Raw genomic sequence first — 19,910 nt, forward strand, 5'->3', positions numbered from 1 at the left:
AAGTTTGAAACCAGCAACCTTTGAGTAGCACTTAATTAGGAAGCAATCTTCAATAAGCTAGTATGTGGCCTCCACAGCCACATTTTAAAACATATGTATTGGTTTTCTCTTAAATTCAAGCATCATGGAAATACATAATATAAAAAGTGAGGATTCCTCATATTCTCACAGAGCTGAACACCGTTAATATTTGCTATATACATGCGACCAGTTTTCTTCTATTCTTATATGTTTGCTTTGTAAAAATGAACTTATTCTACATACATTTCACAAACTATTAACTTATTTGTACATGTTCCCTAATGATATATGTATATTTTTCTCATTCTTAACAGCCAGAGTATTCCATTTCATATAAATGTGATAAATGTTAACCAGTCGTTAGGTGGCCATCTAAGCACAACTCCCATTTTTCAAGCTAAAGCATTATTAATACACTAGAAGTAATAAGTGTCAACTCTAAATTGTCAAATCTAATAAGCAAAGCTTGCCATCCAAGTAATTTCTAATTATCATTTTAGGGTGTTTCCAATCTCTTGCTATCATTAATATGTCAGAATGTATCCTCACCCTTCAGGCCTCTGCCTGTACACCCAAAGAATAAAGTCTGGTAAGAGGAACTGCCATCCAAAGAGGCTGTTCTGGTCAATACTCTGTTATGGCCTATATAGGAAAAGAATCTAAAAATAGAGTGTATATATTTGTATAACAGATTCACTTCGCTGTACACCTGAAACTAATACAACATTGTAAATCAATTATACCCCAATAAAAATTTAAAAACAAAAACCCTGCAGAAAGTAAAAAAAACTTCATTTGCCTCCTAAAATTTAAAAAAACAAACAAAGAGGCTGTTCTGGTTGACATTGCCACCCACAATCCACATTCTATTTTTCTTTTTTTTTTTGCGGTACGTGGGCCTCTCACTGCTGTGGCCTCTCCCGTTGCGGAGCACAGGCTCCGGACGCACAGGCTCAGCGGCCACGGCTCATGGGCCCAGCCGCTCCACGGCATGTGGGATCCTCCCAGACCGGGGCACGAACCCATGTCCCCTGCATCGGCAGGCGGACTCTCAACCACCGCGCCACCAGGGAAGCCCTCCACATCCTTTTGAGCTTGGGTCTGGATTGGGAGAACTCAAAAGTCATCAGAACCCAAACCAAGATATAAGGTCCATATCTAGCTGGACAATAGCGAATGTTCCAAGCCAGAACACTGGATATTCCTGGGCCGTTCAGAAACGTGTGAAGCCAATTCTGAAAGAACTCCAGAAATGTGGGGAGCAACTAACTCATTCCACAAAACACCTTTTCTTCTAATTCCCCCTAAGAACAATAACTTCCAGCAAGATAAATAAGCAATGCCATATCTTTACAAGCCATTTCCTTTTTCTTTAATCCAAAATGTTAAGCTAAATGCTATTTAAACATGTTTAACTTTAATGGTACTGACTCACTCGTGGCAGGAAGGAGAGAAGACCAGGCATTCTGACCCACTACCGCCAGTTAGGCCTAACCCAAGTCTCTGAGTGGAGATCTGACAGCAGCTCCAGCAGCCAACAGGCAGTGGACTCGGTTTCCCCATGACCTGATTCTGTGACTGTCCAGCAGAAACACTTCTCTGAAGCCTCTTTCAGAACATGAAGCAGCTCAACCTGCCTGAGCCTGCCCAGCTAACCCCTCAGTCAGGTTGGTCTGTTATCTTCCCTGATTGCTGTAAGAATATTTCAAGGAAAACGCAAAGAACACATAAGCTGAACTGTGGTCCTCCCTTGGGGTGTCCTTGAAGCACTGAGGTGTCTGAAAGCTATGTATAGCTGCTGCGAAAATAGGCTTTTAAGAAATGTAGCACAGACACTAACAGTTCTCAAGAGCTCCTTGCTGACATAAGAAGTCATAATGTGAGAGCAGCACATCTCATTTATCACAGGGACCTATCTGACCCCCAGTGGGTGCCAAGGTGTTGGCCTCTTGTCCCTGCAGAGTGGTGCGACACTCAGGACATAACACAGTGTTTCCACCCAAACAGGAACAAACCCAGGACTCAGTGTACACATTTCACAGCTTTTTATTGCGATTCAGGAAGAGCCTGCTGGTGGCAGGCATGCTCACTGTCCCAGTTTGCCCAGGCCTTCTGCTGCGTGCGTGACAGCATTTGTGACTGTGTTGGTCACCGTCTCAGTGACTTCCTTTACCACTTTGTCCCTTGTCTCTTGGGTCTTCTTTAAAGCTCCAGCAACGGCTGTCAGGAAGAAATGATATCCAGGTGAGCAAAGTAAACAATTCAAGTCACTCGCTGGGTTGGAGTCACCTGGAGTGGCCTGTGGGATGGGGCAGTCTTACCGAGTCATGCCCTGGAGGAGTCTGTGGGGCAGAGGGCAGCACAGCTCCTGGAGGAATGCATTCAAATTTGCTTTTATTTCTCCAAAGAGCTTGCATTTCTCCAACTATTAGTGAGACAGAGCATCTGCTTGTGGGTGTACTGCCTACTCGGGCTTCATTTTTCTGTGAACTGCCTGTTTGCATCTTTTGGTCATTTTTATATTGGGCTATCATTTCTACTACAAATATTTTTGCCCAGTTTGTGGTTTTTCTTTTGGTTTGGCTTACAGTTTTTTTTCCACTATGGAAAATTTTGAAGTTTTATATTGTCCAGTTTACCTAGTATTTCCTTTATAGCTGTTGGATTTTCTGTCATCTTTAAAAAGACCCTCCCTCCTCTGAGATTATGCCAAAATCTATGTTCTCTTCTCACAATTTAATAATTTCATGTATTTGTATTTAAGTCCTAATCCATCCGGAATCTATTTTGTTGTAAGGAGTGAGATATACACGTGCTTTTTTACATTGTGATACTCACAGCACAAACATATAAACATTTATGTAAATATATGATTTTATGTCTCAGATGTTTTGTTCCAGCACGCCTGCACCTGGTCTTTTGTGATGTCATCCTCTTAACATTCCACAGAGATGACTATCTAGATGGAACTTGCTTTAGCAAAGTACGGCCTGTGACCTCAAATGAGCACAGATAATTATACACCAACTGAAAGGATGCCACACTGGGGTCAAGGTGTGATCTGGTTAGGCAAGGATCAGGCTGCTGCCAGCACCCAGCTTCCCTCCTTCCCCGCCCCGACCCTGGCCGTACCATTCTTTCCAGCCTCCTTGGCAGGCTCCACCGCCTCCTTCACCACTCCCTCCACGAAGTCAACTGAAACAATGAGACAAGCCCAGAGTGAGAGCACAGTATAAGCTGCCTGTCCTCACAGCAGGGCCCAGACAACCCTGGATACCCTGCAAGGGGCTCGGGGATGCTGCCCCCACCAGGACAGGACAAGCTGCTCCCAAGAAGGGCCCCCAGCTGGCTTCCTTCAGAGACTGGAGAGGGGCCCGACTGGCAGGAGATAAGCTGAGTAAGCTAGGTAAAGGCGCAGGGCTCTCCATGCCCCTTGGCCAGCGAGGCCTGGAATGCCAACGAGCAGGCCCTGCTGCTGGCTGGGGACCTGGAGCCAAGGCCAGGCGTGTTTCCCAGGTCACCAGGCCTCTCAAGCGACCTGCGGTCCTGCCTGTGGCCGGACGGAGGCTGCGCTGCAGTGGGAGGCTGAATGTCAAAGCTCCCTCCGGCAGTACCAAGCTCCCCAGAGCAACTCCTCCAGCACCACGAAACTCTCTGCCCTCCCAGGTTGGTAACGGGCTAGCCCTGGAAGACGCCACGGTCAGAAAACCTGGCTCAGCTTCTACCTCCTAGAATCACCTCCACCACTTGGGTCCCTCGTGTGCAGACTGGGAGTGACACAGCACTCAGAGAGTTGGTGAAAAGAAAGGGGGTGCTCAACAGCAGCTGCAAAGTTCAAATGAAACACAGGTTTGCAGCCCTTTAGAAAGAGAACAGCAAACTCCGGCACAAGCTGTTTTTCACAAAACGTCCAACAGGTGGGGCCTGGATCAGCCTCCCTGCATCCAGCGACTGACGTACAAAAAAGGATTTCTGGGTTTTTTGTGGCTGCATTGGGTCTTCGTTGCGGTGGCTTCTCTTGTTGCGGAGCACGGACACTAAGCACGCGGGCTTCAGTAGTTGTAGCTCGCGGGCTCTGGAGCACAGGCTCGGTAGCTGTGACACACGGGCTTAGTTGTTCCCCGGCATGTGGGACCTTCCCGGACCAGGGCTCGAACCCTTGTCCCCTGAACTGGCAGGCGGATTCTTAACCACTGTGCCACCAGGAAAGCCCTTGGGGACTTTGAAGAAACTGAAAATGTCCTTTGTGTAAACCCTGGGGGCTGACTTTGAACAGAATCAGACTCGGTGGTTTCTTATTCAAGAAATCTTTGAAACTTTAAAGTTATGGTAGGGGGAATCGGGAAGATGGTGGAAGAGTAAGACGCAGAGATCACCTTCCTCCCCAAAGATACACCAGAAATACATCTACACGTGGAACAACTCCTACAGAACACCTACTGAACGCTGGCAGAAGACCTCAGACCTCCCAAAAGGCAAGAAAGTCCCCACGTACCTGGGTAGGGCAAAAGAAAAAAGAATAAACAGAGACAAAAGAATAGGGACTCGACCTGCACCAGTGGGAGGGAAGTGTGAAGGAGGAAAAGTTTCCACACTAGTTAGGAAGCCCCTTCGCGGGAGGAGACTGCGGGCGGCGGGGAGAAGCTTCGGGGCCGCGGAAGACAGCGCAGCAACAGGGGTGCGGAGGACAAGGCGGAGAGATTCCCGCACAGAGGATCGGTGCCGACCGGCACTCACCAGCTCGAGAGGCTTGTCTGCTCACCCGCCGGGGCGGGCGGAGCTGCGAGCTGAGGCTCGGGCTTCGGTCAGAACGCAGGGAGAGGGCTGGGGTTGGCAGCGTGAACACAGCCTGAAGGGGGTTAGTGCGCCACGGCTAGCCGGGAGGGAGTCCGGGGAAAAGTCTGGAGCTGCCTAAGAGGCAAGAGACTTTTTCTTCCCTCTTTGTTTCCTGGGGCGCGAGGAGAGGGGATTAAGAGCGCTGCTTAAAGGAGCTCCAGAGACGGGCGTGAGCCGCGGCTAAACAGCACGGACCACGGAGACGGGCATGAGATGCTAAGGCTGCTGCTGCCGCCATCAAGAAGCCTGTGTGCGAGCACAGGTCACTATCCACACCCCCCTTCCGGGGATCCTGTGCAGCCCGCCACTGCCAGGGTCCCGGGATCCAGGGACAACTTCCCCGGGAGAGCGCATGGTGCGCCTCAGGCTGGTGCAATCTCCCGCTGGCCTCTGCCGTCGCAGACTCACCCCGCATCCGCACCCCTCCCTCCCCCTGGCCTGAGTGAGCCAGAACCCCCAAATCAGCGGCTCCTTTAACCCCGTCCTGTCTGAGCGAAGAACAGACGCCCTCCAGCGACCTACACGCAGAGGCGGGGCCAAATCCAAAGCTGAGCCCCGGGAGCTGTCAAAACAAAGAAGAGAAAGGGAAATCTCTCCCAGCAGCCTCAGAAGCAGCGGATTAAAGCTCCACAATCAACTTCATGTACCCTGCATCTGTGGAATACATGAATAGACAACGAATCATCCCAAATTGAGGAGGTGGACTTTGAGAGCAAGATTTATTATTTTTTCCCCTTTTCCTCTTTTTGTGAGTGTGTATGTGTATGCCTCTGTGTGAGATTTTGTCTGTATAGCTTTGCTTTCACCATTTGTCCTAGGGTTCCATGCGTCCGTTTTTTTTTCTTAATAATTATTTATTGTAATAACTTTATTTTATATTACCTTCTTTTGTTTTTTCTTCCTTCCTTCCTTTCTTTCCTTTCCCTCCCTACCTCCCTTCCCTCCTTCCTTCCTTTCTTCTTTTTCTCCCTTTTATTCTGAGCCGTGTGGATGAAAGGCTCTTGGTGCTGCAGCCAGGAGTCAGTGCTGTGCCTCTGAGGTAGGAGAGCCAACCTCAGGACACTGGTCCACAAGAGACCTCCCAGCTCCACATAATACCAAATGGAGAAAATCTCCCAGACATCTCCATCTCAACACCAGCACCCAGCTTCACTCAACGACCAGCAAGCTACAGTGCTGGACACCCTATGCCAAACAACTAGCAAGACAGGAACACAACCCCACTCATAAGCAGAGAGGCTGCCTAAAATCATAATAAGTCCACAGACACACCAAAATACACCACCAGACGTGGACCCGCCCATCAGAAAGACAAGATCCAACCTCATCCACCAGAACACAGGCACTAGTCCCCTCCACCAGGAAGTCTACACAACCCACTGAACCAACTTTAGCCACTGGGTACAGACACCAAAAACAACGGGAACTACGAACCTGCACCCTGCAAAAAGGAGACCCCAAACACAGTAAGATAAGCAAAATGAGAAGACAGAAAAACACACAGCAGATGAAGGAGCAAGATAAAAACCCACCAGACCTAACAAATGAAGAGGAAATAGGCAGTCTACCTGAAAAAGAATTGAGAATAATGAAAGTAAAGATGATCCAAAATCTTGGAAATAGAATAGACAAAATGCAAGAAACATTTAACAAGGACCTAGAAGAACAAAGAGGAAACAAGCAATGATGAACAACACAATAAATAAAATTAAAAACACTCTAGATGGGATCAATAGCAGAATAACTGAGGCAGAAGAACAGATAAGTGACCTGGAAGATAAAATAGTGGAAATAACTACTGCAGAACAGAATAAAGAAAAAAGAATGAAAAGAACTAAGGACAGTCTCAGAGACATCTGGGACAACATTAAATGTACCAACATTCGAATTATAGGGGTTCCAGAAGAAGAAGAGAAAAAGAAAGGGACTGAGAAAATATTTGAAGACATTATAGTTGAAAACTTCCCTAATATGGGAAAGCAAAGAGTTAATCAAGTCCAGGAAGCACAGAGAGTCCCATACAGGATAAATCCAAGGAGAAACACGCCAAGACACATATTAATCAAACTGTCAAAAATTAAATACAAAGAAAACATATTAAAAGCAGCAAGGGAAAAAGAACAAATAACACACAAGGGAATCCCCATAAGGTTAACAGCTGATCTTTCAGCAGAGAGTCTGCAAGCCAGAAGGGAGTGGCAGGACATACTGAAAGTGATGAAGGAGAAAAACCTGCAACCAAGATTACTCTACCCAGCAAGGATCTCATTCAGATTTGATGGAGAAATTAAAACCTTTACAGACAAGCAAAAGCTGAGAGAGTTCAGCATCACCAAACCAGCTTTACAACAAATGCTAAAGGATCTTCTCTAGGCAAGAAACACAAGAGAAGGAAAAGACCTACAATAACAAACCAAAAACAAGAAAATGGGAATAGGAACATAAATATCGATAATTACCTTAAATGTAAATGGATTAAATGCTCCCACCAAGAGACACAGACTGGCTGAATGGATACAAAAACAAGACCCATATATATGCTGTATACAAGAGACCCACTTCAGACCTAGAGACACATACAGACTGAAAGTAAGGGGATGGAAAAAAACATTCCATGCAAATGGAAACCAAAAGAAAGCTGGAGTAGCAATTCTCATATCAGACAAAATAGACTTTAAAATAAAGACTATTACAAGAGACAAAGCAGGACACTACATAATGATCAAGCGATCGATCCAAGAAGAAGATATAACAATTGTAAATATTTATGCACCCAACGTAGGAGCACCTCAATACATAAGGCAAATACTGACAGCCATAAAAGGGGAAATCGACAGTAACACATTCATAGTAGGGGACTTTAACACCCCACTTTCACCAATGGACAGATAATCCAAAATGAAAATAAACAAACACAAGCTTTAAATGATACATTAAACAAGATGGCCTTAATTGATATTTATAGGACATTCCATCCAAAAACAACAGAATACACATTTTTCTCAAGTGCTCATGGAACATTCTCCAGGATAGATCATATCTTGGGTCACAAATCAAGCCTTGGTAAATTAAAAAAAATTGAAATTGTAACAAATATTTTTTCCAACCACAACGCTATAAGACTAGATATCAATTACAGGAAAAGATCTATAAAAAATACCAACACATGGAGGCTAAACAATATACAACTTAATAACGAAGTGATCACTGAAGAAATCAAAGAGGAAATCAAAAAATACCTGGAAATCAATGACAATGGAGACATGACAACCCAAAACCTATGGGATGCAGCAAAAGCAGTTCTAAGAGGGAAGTTTATAGCAATACAATACTACCTTAAGAAACAGGAAACATCTCGAATAAACAACCTAACCTTGCACCTAAAGCAAATACAGAAAGAAGAACAAAAAAACCCCAAAGTCAGCAGAAGGAAAGAAATCATAAAGATCAGATCAGAAATAAATGAAAAAGAAATGAAGGAAACAATAACAAAGATCATTAAAACTAAAAGCTGGTTCTTTGAGAAGATAAACAAAATTGATAAACCATTAGCCAGACTCATCAAGAAATAAAGGGAGAAGACTCAACTCAATAGAATTAAAAGTGAAAAAGGAGAAGTAACAACTGACACTGCAGAAATACAAAAGATCATGAGAGATTACTACAAGCAACTCTAGGCCAATTAAATGGACAACCTGGAAGAAATGGACAAATTCTCAGAAATGCACAATGTGCCAAGACTGAATCAGGAAGAAATAGAAAATATGAACAGACCAATCACAAGCACTGAAATTGAAACTGTGATTAAAATTCTTCCAACAAACAAAAGCCCAGGACCAGATGGCTTCACAGGCGAATTCTATCATACATTTAGAGAAGAGCTAACACCTATCCTTCTCAAACTCTCCAAAATATAGCAGAGGGAGGAACACTCCCAAACTCATTCTACGAGGCTCCATCACCCTGATACCAAAACCAGACAAAGATGTCACAAAGAACGAAAACTACAGGCCAATATCACTGACGAACATAAATGCAAAAATCCTCAACAAAATACTAGCTAACAGAATCCAACAGCACATTAAAAGGATCATACACCATGATCAAGTGGGGTTTATTCCAGGAGTGCAAGGATTCTTCAATATATGCAAATCAATCAATGTGATACACCATATTAACAAATTGAAAGAGAAAAACCATATGGTCATCTCAATAGATGCAGAGAAAGCTTTCGACAAAATTCAACACCCATTTATGATAAAAACCCTGCAGAAAGTAGGCATAGAGGGAACTTTCCTCAACATAATAAAGGCCATATATGACAAACCCACAGCCAACATCGTCCTCCATGGTGAAAAACTGAAAGCATTTCCACTAAGATCAGGAACAAGACAAGGCTGCCCACTCTCACCACTCTTATTCAACATAGTTTTGGAAGTGTTAGCCACAGCAATCAGAGAAGAAAAGGAAATAAAACGAATCCAAATCGGAAAAGAAGAAATAAAGCTGTCACTGTTTGCAGATGACATGACACTATATAGAGAGAATCCTAAAGATGCCACCAGAAAACTACTAGAGCTAATCAATGAACTTGGTAAAGTAGCAGGATACAAAATTAATGCACAGAAATCTCTGGCATTCCTACACACTAATTATGAAAAATCTGAAAGTGAAATCAAGAAAACACTCCCATTTACCATTGCAACAAAAAGAATAAAATATCTAGGAATAAACCTACCTAAGGAGACAAAAGACCTGTATGCAGAAAATTATAAGACACTGATGAAACAAATTAAAGATGATACAAATAGATGGAGGGATATACCATGTTTTTGGATTGGAAAAATCAACATTGTGAAAATGACTACTACCCAAAGCAATCTACAGATTCAATGCAATCCCTATCAAACTACCACTGGCATTTTTCACAGAACTAGAACAAAAAATTTCACAATTTGTATGGAAACACAAAAGACCCCGAATAGCCAAAGCAATTTTGAGAACGAAAAACGAAGCTGGAGGAATCAGGCTCCCTAACTTCAGACTATACTACAAAGCTACAGTAATCAAGACAGTATGGTACTGGCACAAAAACAGAAAGATAGATCAATGGAACAGGATAGAAAGCCCAGAGATAAACCCATGCACATATGGTCACCTTATCTTTGATAAAGGAGGCAGGAATGTACAGTGGAGAAAAAAAAAAATCTCATAAAAGTATGAGATTAGATCACTCCCTAACACCATACACAAAAATAAGCTCAAAATGGATTAAAGACCTAAATGTAAGGCCAGAAACTATCAAACTCTTACAGGAAAACATAGGCAGAACACTCTATGACATAAATCACAGCAAGATCCTTTTTGACCCACCTCCTAGAGAAATGGAAATAAAAACAAAAATAAACAAATGGTACCTAATGAAACTTCAAAGCTTTTGCACAGCAAAGGAAACCATAAACAAGTCCAAAAGAGAACCCTCAGAATGGGAGAAAATATTTGCAAATGAAGCAACTGACAAAGGATTAATCTCCAAACTTTACAAGCAGCTCATGCAGCTCCAAAAACAAACAACCCCATCCAAAAATGGACAGAAGGCCTAAATAGACATTTCCCCAAAGAAGATATATAGACTGCCAACAAACACATGAAAGAATGCTCAACATCATTAATCATTAGAGAAATGCAAATCAAAACTACAATGAGATATCATCTCACACCAGTCAGAATGGCCATCATCAAAAAATCTAGAAATGATAAATGCTGGAGAGGGTGTGGAGAAAAGGGAACACTCTTGCACTGCTGGTGGGAATGTGAATTGGTACAGCCACTGTGGAGAACAGTATGGAGGTTCCTTAAAAAACTACAAATAAAACTACCATATGACCCAGCAATCCCACTACTGGGCATATACCCTGAGAAAACCATAATTCAAAAAGGGTCATGTACCAAAATGTTCATTGCAGCTCTATTTACAGTAGCCCGGAGATAGAAACAACCTAAGTGTCTATCATCGGATGAATGGATAAAGAAGATGTGGCACATATATACAATGGAATATTACTCAGCCATAAAAAGAAACGAAATTGAGCTATTTGTAATGAGGTGGATAGACCTTGGAGTCTGTCATACAGAGTGAAGTCAGTCAGAAAGAGAAAGACAAATACCGTATGCTAACACATATATATGGAATTTAAGGGGAAAAAATGTCATGAAGAACCTAGGGGTAAGACAGGAATAAAGACACAGACCTACTAGAGAACGGACTTGAGGATATGGGGAGGGTGAAGGGTAAGCTGTGACAAAGCGAGAGAGAGGCATGGACATATATACACTACCAAACGTAAGGTAGATAGCTTAGTGGGAAGCAGCCGCATAGCACAGGGAGATCAGCTCGGTGCTTTGTGACCACCTAGAGGGGTGGGATAGGCAGGGTGGGAGGGAGAGAGACGCAAGAGGGAAGAGATGTGGGAACATATGTATATGTATAACTGATTCACTTTGTTATAAAGCAGAAACTAACACACCATTGTAAAGCAATAGTACTCCAATAAAGATGTAAAATAAAATAAAATAAGATAAAGTTATGGTAAAAATTAAACTCTATCTTCCTTTTTTTGTATAGGATACTCGGAATAGTTTGTTTTAATACTGAAGGGCCCCTCCCTGCTTTCCAGAGTGACGGATTTAAGCCACCAGCTGCTCACCCAGCACCCTGGCTCCCCTCTCGCCACGAGGGGCCTCCTCTGAGCTGCCCCCTCCGGGCCTCAGCCACAGACCCCAGGAATGTATCAAGCCCAGGGGGCAGAGCAGGTCTGACTGGGAGGGTTGCTTGGGGCAGTGGACCCCTCATGTCTCCTCCCCGAGGTACCTTCCTCAGCTTCCATAGCCCCCCACCTCCATCCTGTCCCTATGCGGCTGATCAGCCTCAGCTCCCCATGGGGTCAAGGCCTGCCCCAGTCCTGCTGGGATCAGCACAGGCCCAGTCGAGTCTGTCCTGATCCCCCAGTGGCAGGAACGGTGCAGGTGGAAAGGAGCCTCGGGGTCCTTACCAACTTCCTCGGTGGCCTTCTCGGTGCGGTGGGCCAGACCCCCGGCGGCAAGCTTCCCCAGGCCTCCCAACATTGTGCGGTGACAGGTGGTGATCAAGCAGGATGCTGGGGCCTGAACCAGTCTGCTTTTATAGATGCCTGGCTGGGCTCTGGGGCACAAGCCCTGGCCCTGCTGGTGAGTCAGCACAGACGGCAGGAGGAAGAGGCTGGGTGGAGCCACCCCAGCGTTGTGGCTGGGGCAGTGCCTCTTTGGCAGCATGAGACCCATACACCCCATATCCTGGGACCCTGTGAGGGGCAGGGACAGGGAGCAGGGTGAGGCTGGACAGAGAGATCAGCTCTGGGACATGCCCCTACCCCAAGGCAAGAAGCCCGAGTGCCCTGTGGAATGAGAGGCATTTGGGGACTGCAGCCCTGCCAGCCCCCTCGGCTCCCCGTATCCTAGGCATGGTACCTAGACAAGGGCTAGGACTTCCAGCCCGCTGCCCACAGTCTCCAGAGTGACCTAATCAAGGGTTTAGGGTTTTGTGGGCCTGGGGACCTGGGCGGCCCCTCAGGCCAGGAATACAAGTGTAATGGGGGCCGCTGCCCTCCCCATTCCCAAGGGCCTCAGTTCTGGAGAGTGGCTTTGAAGCCTCCCCTGGACAGGCTGGGGGGTGGGAGGAGTCAGGGCCATGCCTGGCCCAAGGCAGAGAAGGACACAATATTGACCAGAAGCCTCGTCATCCCTGGCTTGCAGTCACCTGGTTCTCACTCATGGGAGCACCTGAGTGACCCAGCACTGATAGCCAGCATGTGAGGGAACCCAGCCCGCCCTGCGCCTTGGGGCCTGGCCTCTCAGGGGAGCCCTATGAAGTCAGCAGTGCCCACCCAGGCGGTTCTAGGGGAGTAGATGGAGGACCCCACTACCATCTGGGGAGGTGCTTCTGGCCGTAGCAAGAGTTCCCAGAAAGCAGCTCTACTAGCCCCTGATGCACCACACACATGCTTAGGGAGCCAGGCTGCCTCCCTAGTTACTCAGGATGGAGAGAGATGCCTCAAGTCACATACTACATGCTGCTTCCCTTAGTCACTAGCCCAGCCTGAGCCTCAGTTTCCTCATCTGTAAAATGGGGGCATCCATGCCTGCCTTGCCTTGTCACTGACAGCTGCTGGAACTATGCGCGCAAACTCTTGGTAAACTTCTGTTCCCACCCCCTCGTCACTGATGTGCTAGGGCGGGGCTGCTTGGCAGTGAGTCCTGACCAACCAGTGGGTGGAGCAAAGAGTGGCAGGGGTATGAGCCTGCCTCGGAGTGAGAGGGCCTGGAGATGGGACCCGCCGCCACTGGCCAGGAGTCATGGAGGAAAGGCTCTCCCAAGGCCCTACTCAAAAAGTCCAGGCCTGGGGCAGGAGTTTGAGGCTGCTCCCCCCATGTAGGCTCCCTCATCCCTCAGAGGGGTCCAGGAGGGTGTGGTGGTGTCTAATTAGTGTTTACCTGACACAGGCTTTATGGAGCTGAGGCCCTCCCACATTCCTGAGTGGTACCGGGAGGCCCTGGGCAGTGGCCGGCCCACCTGGGGTGGGCTGTGGATGCTGTGGGCAGCAGGAACTCTGGGTCACAAGGCCACAGCCCCACACGTGCCACTGGCAGGAGTAGATCAAGTCTTAAACAATCTGGAGAGTCCCTGTAAGAAAAAATACACTACTTCTCTCTTGCAAGTTTTATAAATATATATGCACTACCCTGTGGACTCAGAAGGGGCCGTGACAGTGAGGGCCCTGGAGCTTAAGCAGGTCCAGATGACTCTGGCCTCCCCTTGCCACAGCCAAACACCAGAGAGCTCTGCTCACACTATCAGGACAATGCTGCCAAGGGTGGGGGCACTCCTGGGACATGGCTGGTGGGAAATGGTCTGAGAGACCCACAGAGATGCTCCCTAGGCCCATCAGAGCCCCTTCCCTGTTTCCTCTGACATGTGTGTGTCCCCCACCCCCAGAGGGGTCCTTTGCGCCAGACTCCCTGTCAGGATGGCAGTGTCACCCACCAGGTCTCGGATAGCTTCCAGACCCCACGACCCCTCCCCACCATCCCCCTCTCCTCAGGAGCTCACCAGCTCCTCGACAGGCCCTGGTCACGGCTCGGCCACTCAGCAGGACTCCGGCTGCACTTCTTCCCTCCCTATCAGACTGCTGTTGCCTTCACCCCACCGCCCCTGCACATGGGACCCTCTCCTCCTTAATGCCTGGCCCCAGTGTGAGCACCCAGACTCCAGTGACAACACACCACGGCCCCAGATCTCCTGGCAAGGCTGGGTTCAGGCAGAGATCCCAAATGCCCAACAGGGGGAAGGCAAGAGAGCTGGAGAGGCCAAGCGGCCCAAGACTGGACTTGGGCCCCGGACCCTGGTGCTCTGGCCCACATCTAGTCCCACAGGCCTTCCCACTCTAGCTCTGACCAGCTCCCTGTCCTCTCAGCTCAGGCCAGCCCATCTGTGGCTCCCATCCAAAGAAACTAGGACAGCCCAAGACCCTCCTAACCGGGATTCTGGTCTGAGGGGTTGGGTGACTCCTGCAGTGAGCAGTGTTACCTGCCTGGGTGAGGTTGAGATGACTCAGGTGGGAACCACCCCATCTTTGAAAGAAGCCTGGTACGTGCTGGGCCCCAACAGAGCAGGCCTTGAACACAAGCACCCATGTCAGCCTGTCCTGAGTCAGAAGGTCAAGTCCTGCACTTGGGGCGGGGAGAATCGAGCCTTGACAAGAGTCAACTAATTCTCCAAATAGAATCTGCTCAACAACCCAGTCTGGCAAAGGACCAGCTGACTACATCATCAAGTCAGGACAGGCAATTTTCCAAACAGCAATTTGCCAACTGAGCAATTAATAATTCTGAAAAAAAAAACCTGTGAGTACTTAAATACTTAGGGCTGTCTTATGTCTGAGGCATGATTTTTCTTCTCCTGTGACTTGAACTGCAAATGCCATGAATGTCAAGAGTTTTATGACTGTCATCCTGCCTATGCTTTCTCCTACTTCTACTTCATGGACTTGAGCTCCCAGTATATACAGCCCACGTATCTTGCACATACAGACCCCTCCCAGCCACAGGGAGACTAGACTCCTGGAGACTCGGTCTGTCAGTCACCAAAGGAAGACTTCCACAGCAGATCAGCACTCATACATCCATGGTTGTCAGTCAGGGTTCCGGAAAAAATCAGAGGGCACATCAAAGGGATACCTGAGGAAAGGGACAGTTCACAAAGGTGTGGACAGACTTAAGGGAACCAAAGAGGGATGGCGAGGCCCCCAGCGACCAGGAGCAGTGGGAGTTGTTTCCTCCCTGGGCCTGGAGGGGCTGTAGACCCCGAAGGGAGCTGCAGCTGTAGGAGAGGGTCAGCAGACAGGAGCTGCAGCTGTCAGCAGAGGAAGAGGGCCACTGCCCAACCACACCCAGCAAGAAGGAAGCAGGAGGAATAAATTCCTCTCCTCTTCTTCTCCATCTCCTATCAATATCCCCCATTGGCTGAACGCAACCGAGTCCTGAGGGTGAGGGAGCCCAGGTGACGCGGTTCAAGAGGCAGGTTACCAGGGCGAGGGCAGGGAGGACAGGATGTGGATTCTCGGTAAACAGAGAACAGCAGCTCAACCTGCTAGACTTCTAAGTCTGGAAGCAACGTGGCTATAGCTTAATTCTTAATTCAGCCCATTTCTCCTTCCTGAAACTCTATGGGGCAACAAGAACACAGGAAGAAGAATTTTTAAAAGCCCATCACCAACTCACACATCAAATTTAACTTTTCTGAAGTTAAGCGTCACTCTCTCCTCATCTCTGCTACCCTGTTGCCATTCCCTCCTTCTTTCCACTGCCTTCCCACCTGTCCCGTGTAGATAACTGGTCTCTCTGATTCTGGTTTATCCTCCTGCATTTTCTTCCCACAAATATGCAGAGACATGTGCCCTGCATATTTTCTTGCATCCTCCTTCTTTCTTTACAGGAATGATAGCATTCCAGAGATATGCAGTTTTGACTTCACTTTTTTCTACCTAACAGTAAAAACATACTATTTTTTAAATATGAAAAAGAATACCAAAACGACATCACATACAAAGAAATCCCACAAAAAAGTGTGCCTCAAAGAAGGCACATGAAAATTATTACCTAACATGAATTCAACTCCAACATGAATTTTAGAAAGAAAATGAGACACTTAATAAAGCATTAGTAGTTATGAAGGAAGACTGTAAAACAGAAATACCAGAATTCAGGGATGAGATGGCAGACGACAGGAGCAGGCAGAATAGGAACTTACATAACTCTGGAATAGAAGAAAAAAGGTAAAACAAACCATTGCAGAAATGAAGACTAAACTAGAAGGAGCCACAGTAGGTACCTATGGGAACAGAAATGAAAAAAAGCAAAGAAAAAAGGAGTCATATTAAAGACATACACAGTGTTTGGGAGACAATGGCAGATGTGGAAGGTAGAAAACTTTGTGCCCACAACTGGAATTCCCAAAGAAGAAAGACAAGCAATGGAACAGAGCAAATATTTAAAAATACAATTAAGAAATGTTCCTGAAATAAAAGAAATCTAGAATCAATATGGAAAGGGCAAACAGCATACTAGGGAAAACTGAACCAGAACAACCATCACCGAGACGAACCCTAAAAAAATTATTGTACCTTAAAGATAAAGGGGTGAGAGGGATAAATTAGGAGTCTGGGATTAATACACTCTACTATATATAAAATAGATAAACAACAAGGACCTAGTGTATAGCACAAGGAACTATATTCAGTATCTTGCAATAACCTAAAATGGAAAAGAATCTGAAAAAATATGTATATGTAATTGAATCACTTTTGTATATGTAATTGAATCATATACAAAACTAAAACTAACACAACATTGTAAATCAACTATATTTCAATAAAAAAGCTGAAAAAGATAAAGAAAGCCAGCCAGTCAGAAAGATCAAGTCACTTACTAGAAATTCCAGTGAGTTAGAAATCAGACTTCTAGGGACCGCTCAACCTTCTGTGGCAAAAGTGGGGCAGCCACGCCTAGATGATGCCCATGGAAAAAAGTGTGAGAAGTAAACTTCAAACCCAGTTGAGGATACAGTATAAAGGCTACAGACCAACATTACCACACATTTAAGAACTCAGAATATGGTTCACATGAGCCCTTCTTTTTTAAAAAAATTTTTATTTTAACTTGTTAGCCTTTTTTTAAAAAAATAGAAAATGCCATACACAAAAATAGGACACTGTGAACCCTCATGGTCACATTGCAATAACCCAAGGGGCCTAGCTATAACAATTCTCAGCTCAGATCCCAGACGTCTTCTCAATTCATCTGAAAATATTTCATTCTTGAGGAAACTTTCAGAGGGCTAACTCCAACCAACCAAGAGATAACAGAAAACATGTCAGCAGAAGGAGTGGCACAGCGCTTCTAATATTTTCAGTTGCAGATCTAAGACAGAACAAAGGTGAAGGTGTGGAGGAATGGGAAGCAAATGCTATGTGTTTTCACAAAGTAGAAATGAGACAACTAACAATAACAAAAAAAAATAGGAGAGAAGGAGAGAAGGTGGAAAGCAGAAAACTCTGCCCCTTCTCATCTGTAATTTGATGGGAATCAGAGCTGAGAAGTCCAGTGGAACCAAAATGTGATGTTAGTGACTTTGGTTGATTGGGGAACTGGGATTTGGAGAATTAGGAACTATCTGAGGAACTGCTAATGGAAGAATTAATCTTTGGAGATTTGACCAAGACCCAACAGGTGCAGTGGCCACAGCTGCCTTCTCCTCAGCCCATCTGGGCTCAGCTGGCTTCATGAACCTCACGGAGACAGGCCTGGGCTCCTATAAGCTCCCATGGCTCCCCAGCACCATGCCCACCTTTTCCCAGACACAGGACCAAAGACAAGTCCAACCTGGCCCTGCGCACCAGGGCTCAGTGTTGGGGGAATAGAGGCACACAGAAACGCATTTGCACGGTGCATGGAAGCATCAGCTGCATGGCGGTAGGGTCTGTAGAAGGGGCTGCATTGTAGGAGACGGCACCATGGTGAACCTGACAATGTGTCAACTCTGTTTTCTGGCAGGAGAACCAAAGGACCGTCATCCCTGCATTCACGTGGCAGATGTTGCCAGAGCCCCACTCCAGGCTCTGGGTGTGCACTAGTCAGTAGAAGGGACTTGGCTGCAACCCGTGGACAACCATCACAGTGAAGCACATAGGAGAGCAACTCATTAGTATATAACCGTGGAAAAGAAGTACAGGGGGTGTGAGAACGTATTGGCAGTGGCCAGACCCATTCTGTGTATGTTGGGGGAGGATCAGGGAAGCTGAGATCTGAAGGATGAAAGAGCAGGAGCAACTTGGACAAGGGTGGTTAATGACGGAGCATGGACATTATCCCGGGTAGAAAAAAAGGGCACATGCAAAGAGATGAGCAGAAGCACAATGTGAAGGGAAATGAACAAGGGTTAACGTGGCTGAGGCAGAGAGGGAGGGTGTGCTGGGGGAGGAGGCTGGGGAGGTGGGTGAGACCGGCAAATACAGGACCTTAGCATCGGGGTAACATCAGGATTGAAGCTTTTGTTTGCAACAGAAAACCTACTTCACAGCGGCTCAAACAATGAGGAAACTGATCCTCTCACCTAGCTCCTGGCAGCTGCAGGCCTGGTTAAGTCAGGGACTGAATAAAGTAACTTGGGATCCAGGTTCTTTCTATATTTCTGCTCTGCCCTCATCAGCAAGTTGGCTTTTCCTTAGGCTTGTTCCTCCTGTGGTTAGAAGCAGCTGTCAGAGTTCTAAGAATCATTTCTAGACACAAAAATGTTCAGTGGAATAGGAGAAAATGTTTCTTCCTTGTTTTTTTTTTTTTTTCTTTTCTTTTTGAGTATGAAAAACCTTTCCTAGAAGGCTCCTGGCCCTAGACCTGACTCCTCCTCTCCTTGGCCTGAGCTGGCTCACACATCCATCCCTAAGGCCGACACTCACAAGGAGAACAGGATGAAGAGGGATTGTTGGGCCAATTGGAATTTCTCCTGAGTCAGGCAGGGGAAGGATGCATTCCAGAAAAATGTGAGGGCTCTGCCAGTCCAGCCCCACCTGCCTCCTGCTGTGGCCCCAGGTGGTCTCTCCCAACCCTGGCATCCTCTCCTGGGGGCAGGGGCTCCTGGAGATGCTGGAAGCACCTCCAGATTACCCCAGGTAGATAGCTCTTCAAGGACCTTCCCTTTAGGCCTTCGCCCATTTTGCAGCTGAGCCCTTCTTTGGGGGACAGTCAGCAACAGGGACCAAGCATGAAACTGGGCCTGGCCCTGGGGTGAGGGTGAGAGATGTTAAGGGTTAGGGAGGAGACCTGTTGCTTCCTCGGGAGGGATCTCAGATTGGAGAAGGGAAAGGTCACCTGTGGGGTGTGAAGGGGAGGGATAGGGGTGGACACGACGACACTGCCCCCTGCTGGCATGTCTGGAAAGCCTCTGGGAAAGCCGGCCCCGAGTCAGCGTGTGAAGGAAAGATGACGGTTTTTTCCCTCAGTCTCCCCAGAACTAAGAAGTGCCGTGTAGCCAATATTAGTGAGTTGAAACGGCATGACTACGTATGTACTCATCCACAAGAGAACGAGATCATTACGGACAGAGGGAATAGTGTGTGCAAAGGCGTGGAGGTGGGGAAACGGAACGGGCCGTCACCTGCCGAGGTGTGGCGGGGGTTCGGATGAAGAGGGCAGCCAGCGCCTGGCGCCAGGGCTGGGCCTTATCCTGTGGCAACAGTGAGTCACCCATCAGCAGGACTTACCCAGGGTTGGTATCGCGTGCATGGACACGTGGACACGTGCTGGGGAGGTCGGAGGGAATAAGGTTTGCGCGAACTCTAGACCCTCTGGGGAAATCTGCCCGATAAAAAAGTCGGCCTCTGCGCTGGGCCAGAAAGTACAGGCGCATCCGGAAAGGAAGGGATACCCGAGGGAGTGGCCTAGCGCGCGCACGCAAACAGCCG

General features: G+C 46.9%; 1 protein-coding gene across 1 annotated transcript; it reads right to left on the reverse strand.

The window, feature by feature from the left end:
- Positions 1-2,107: 2,107 nt before the first annotated feature.
- On the reverse strand, positions 2,108-11,982 carry FAM25A (family with sequence similarity 25 member A). Its single transcript, XM_065894982.1, has 3 exons — positions 11,910-11,982; positions 3,154-3,216; positions 2,108-2,241 (listed from the first exon to the last, which is right to left on the reverse strand). Exons 1-3 carry the CDS (start codon positions 11,980-11,982, stop codon positions 2,108-2,110), a joined length of 270 nt encoding a protein of 89 aa, XP_065751054.1.
- Positions 11,983-19,910: the final 7,928 nt, after the last annotated feature.

The sequence above is a fragment of the Phocoena phocoena genome, chromosome 16 (assembly GCF_963924675.1).
Source record: "Phocoena phocoena chromosome 16, mPhoPho1.1, whole genome shotgun sequence".
In the NCBI taxonomy this organism is placed as follows: Eukaryota; Metazoa; Chordata; class Mammalia; order Artiodactyla; family Phocoenidae; genus Phocoena; species Phocoena phocoena.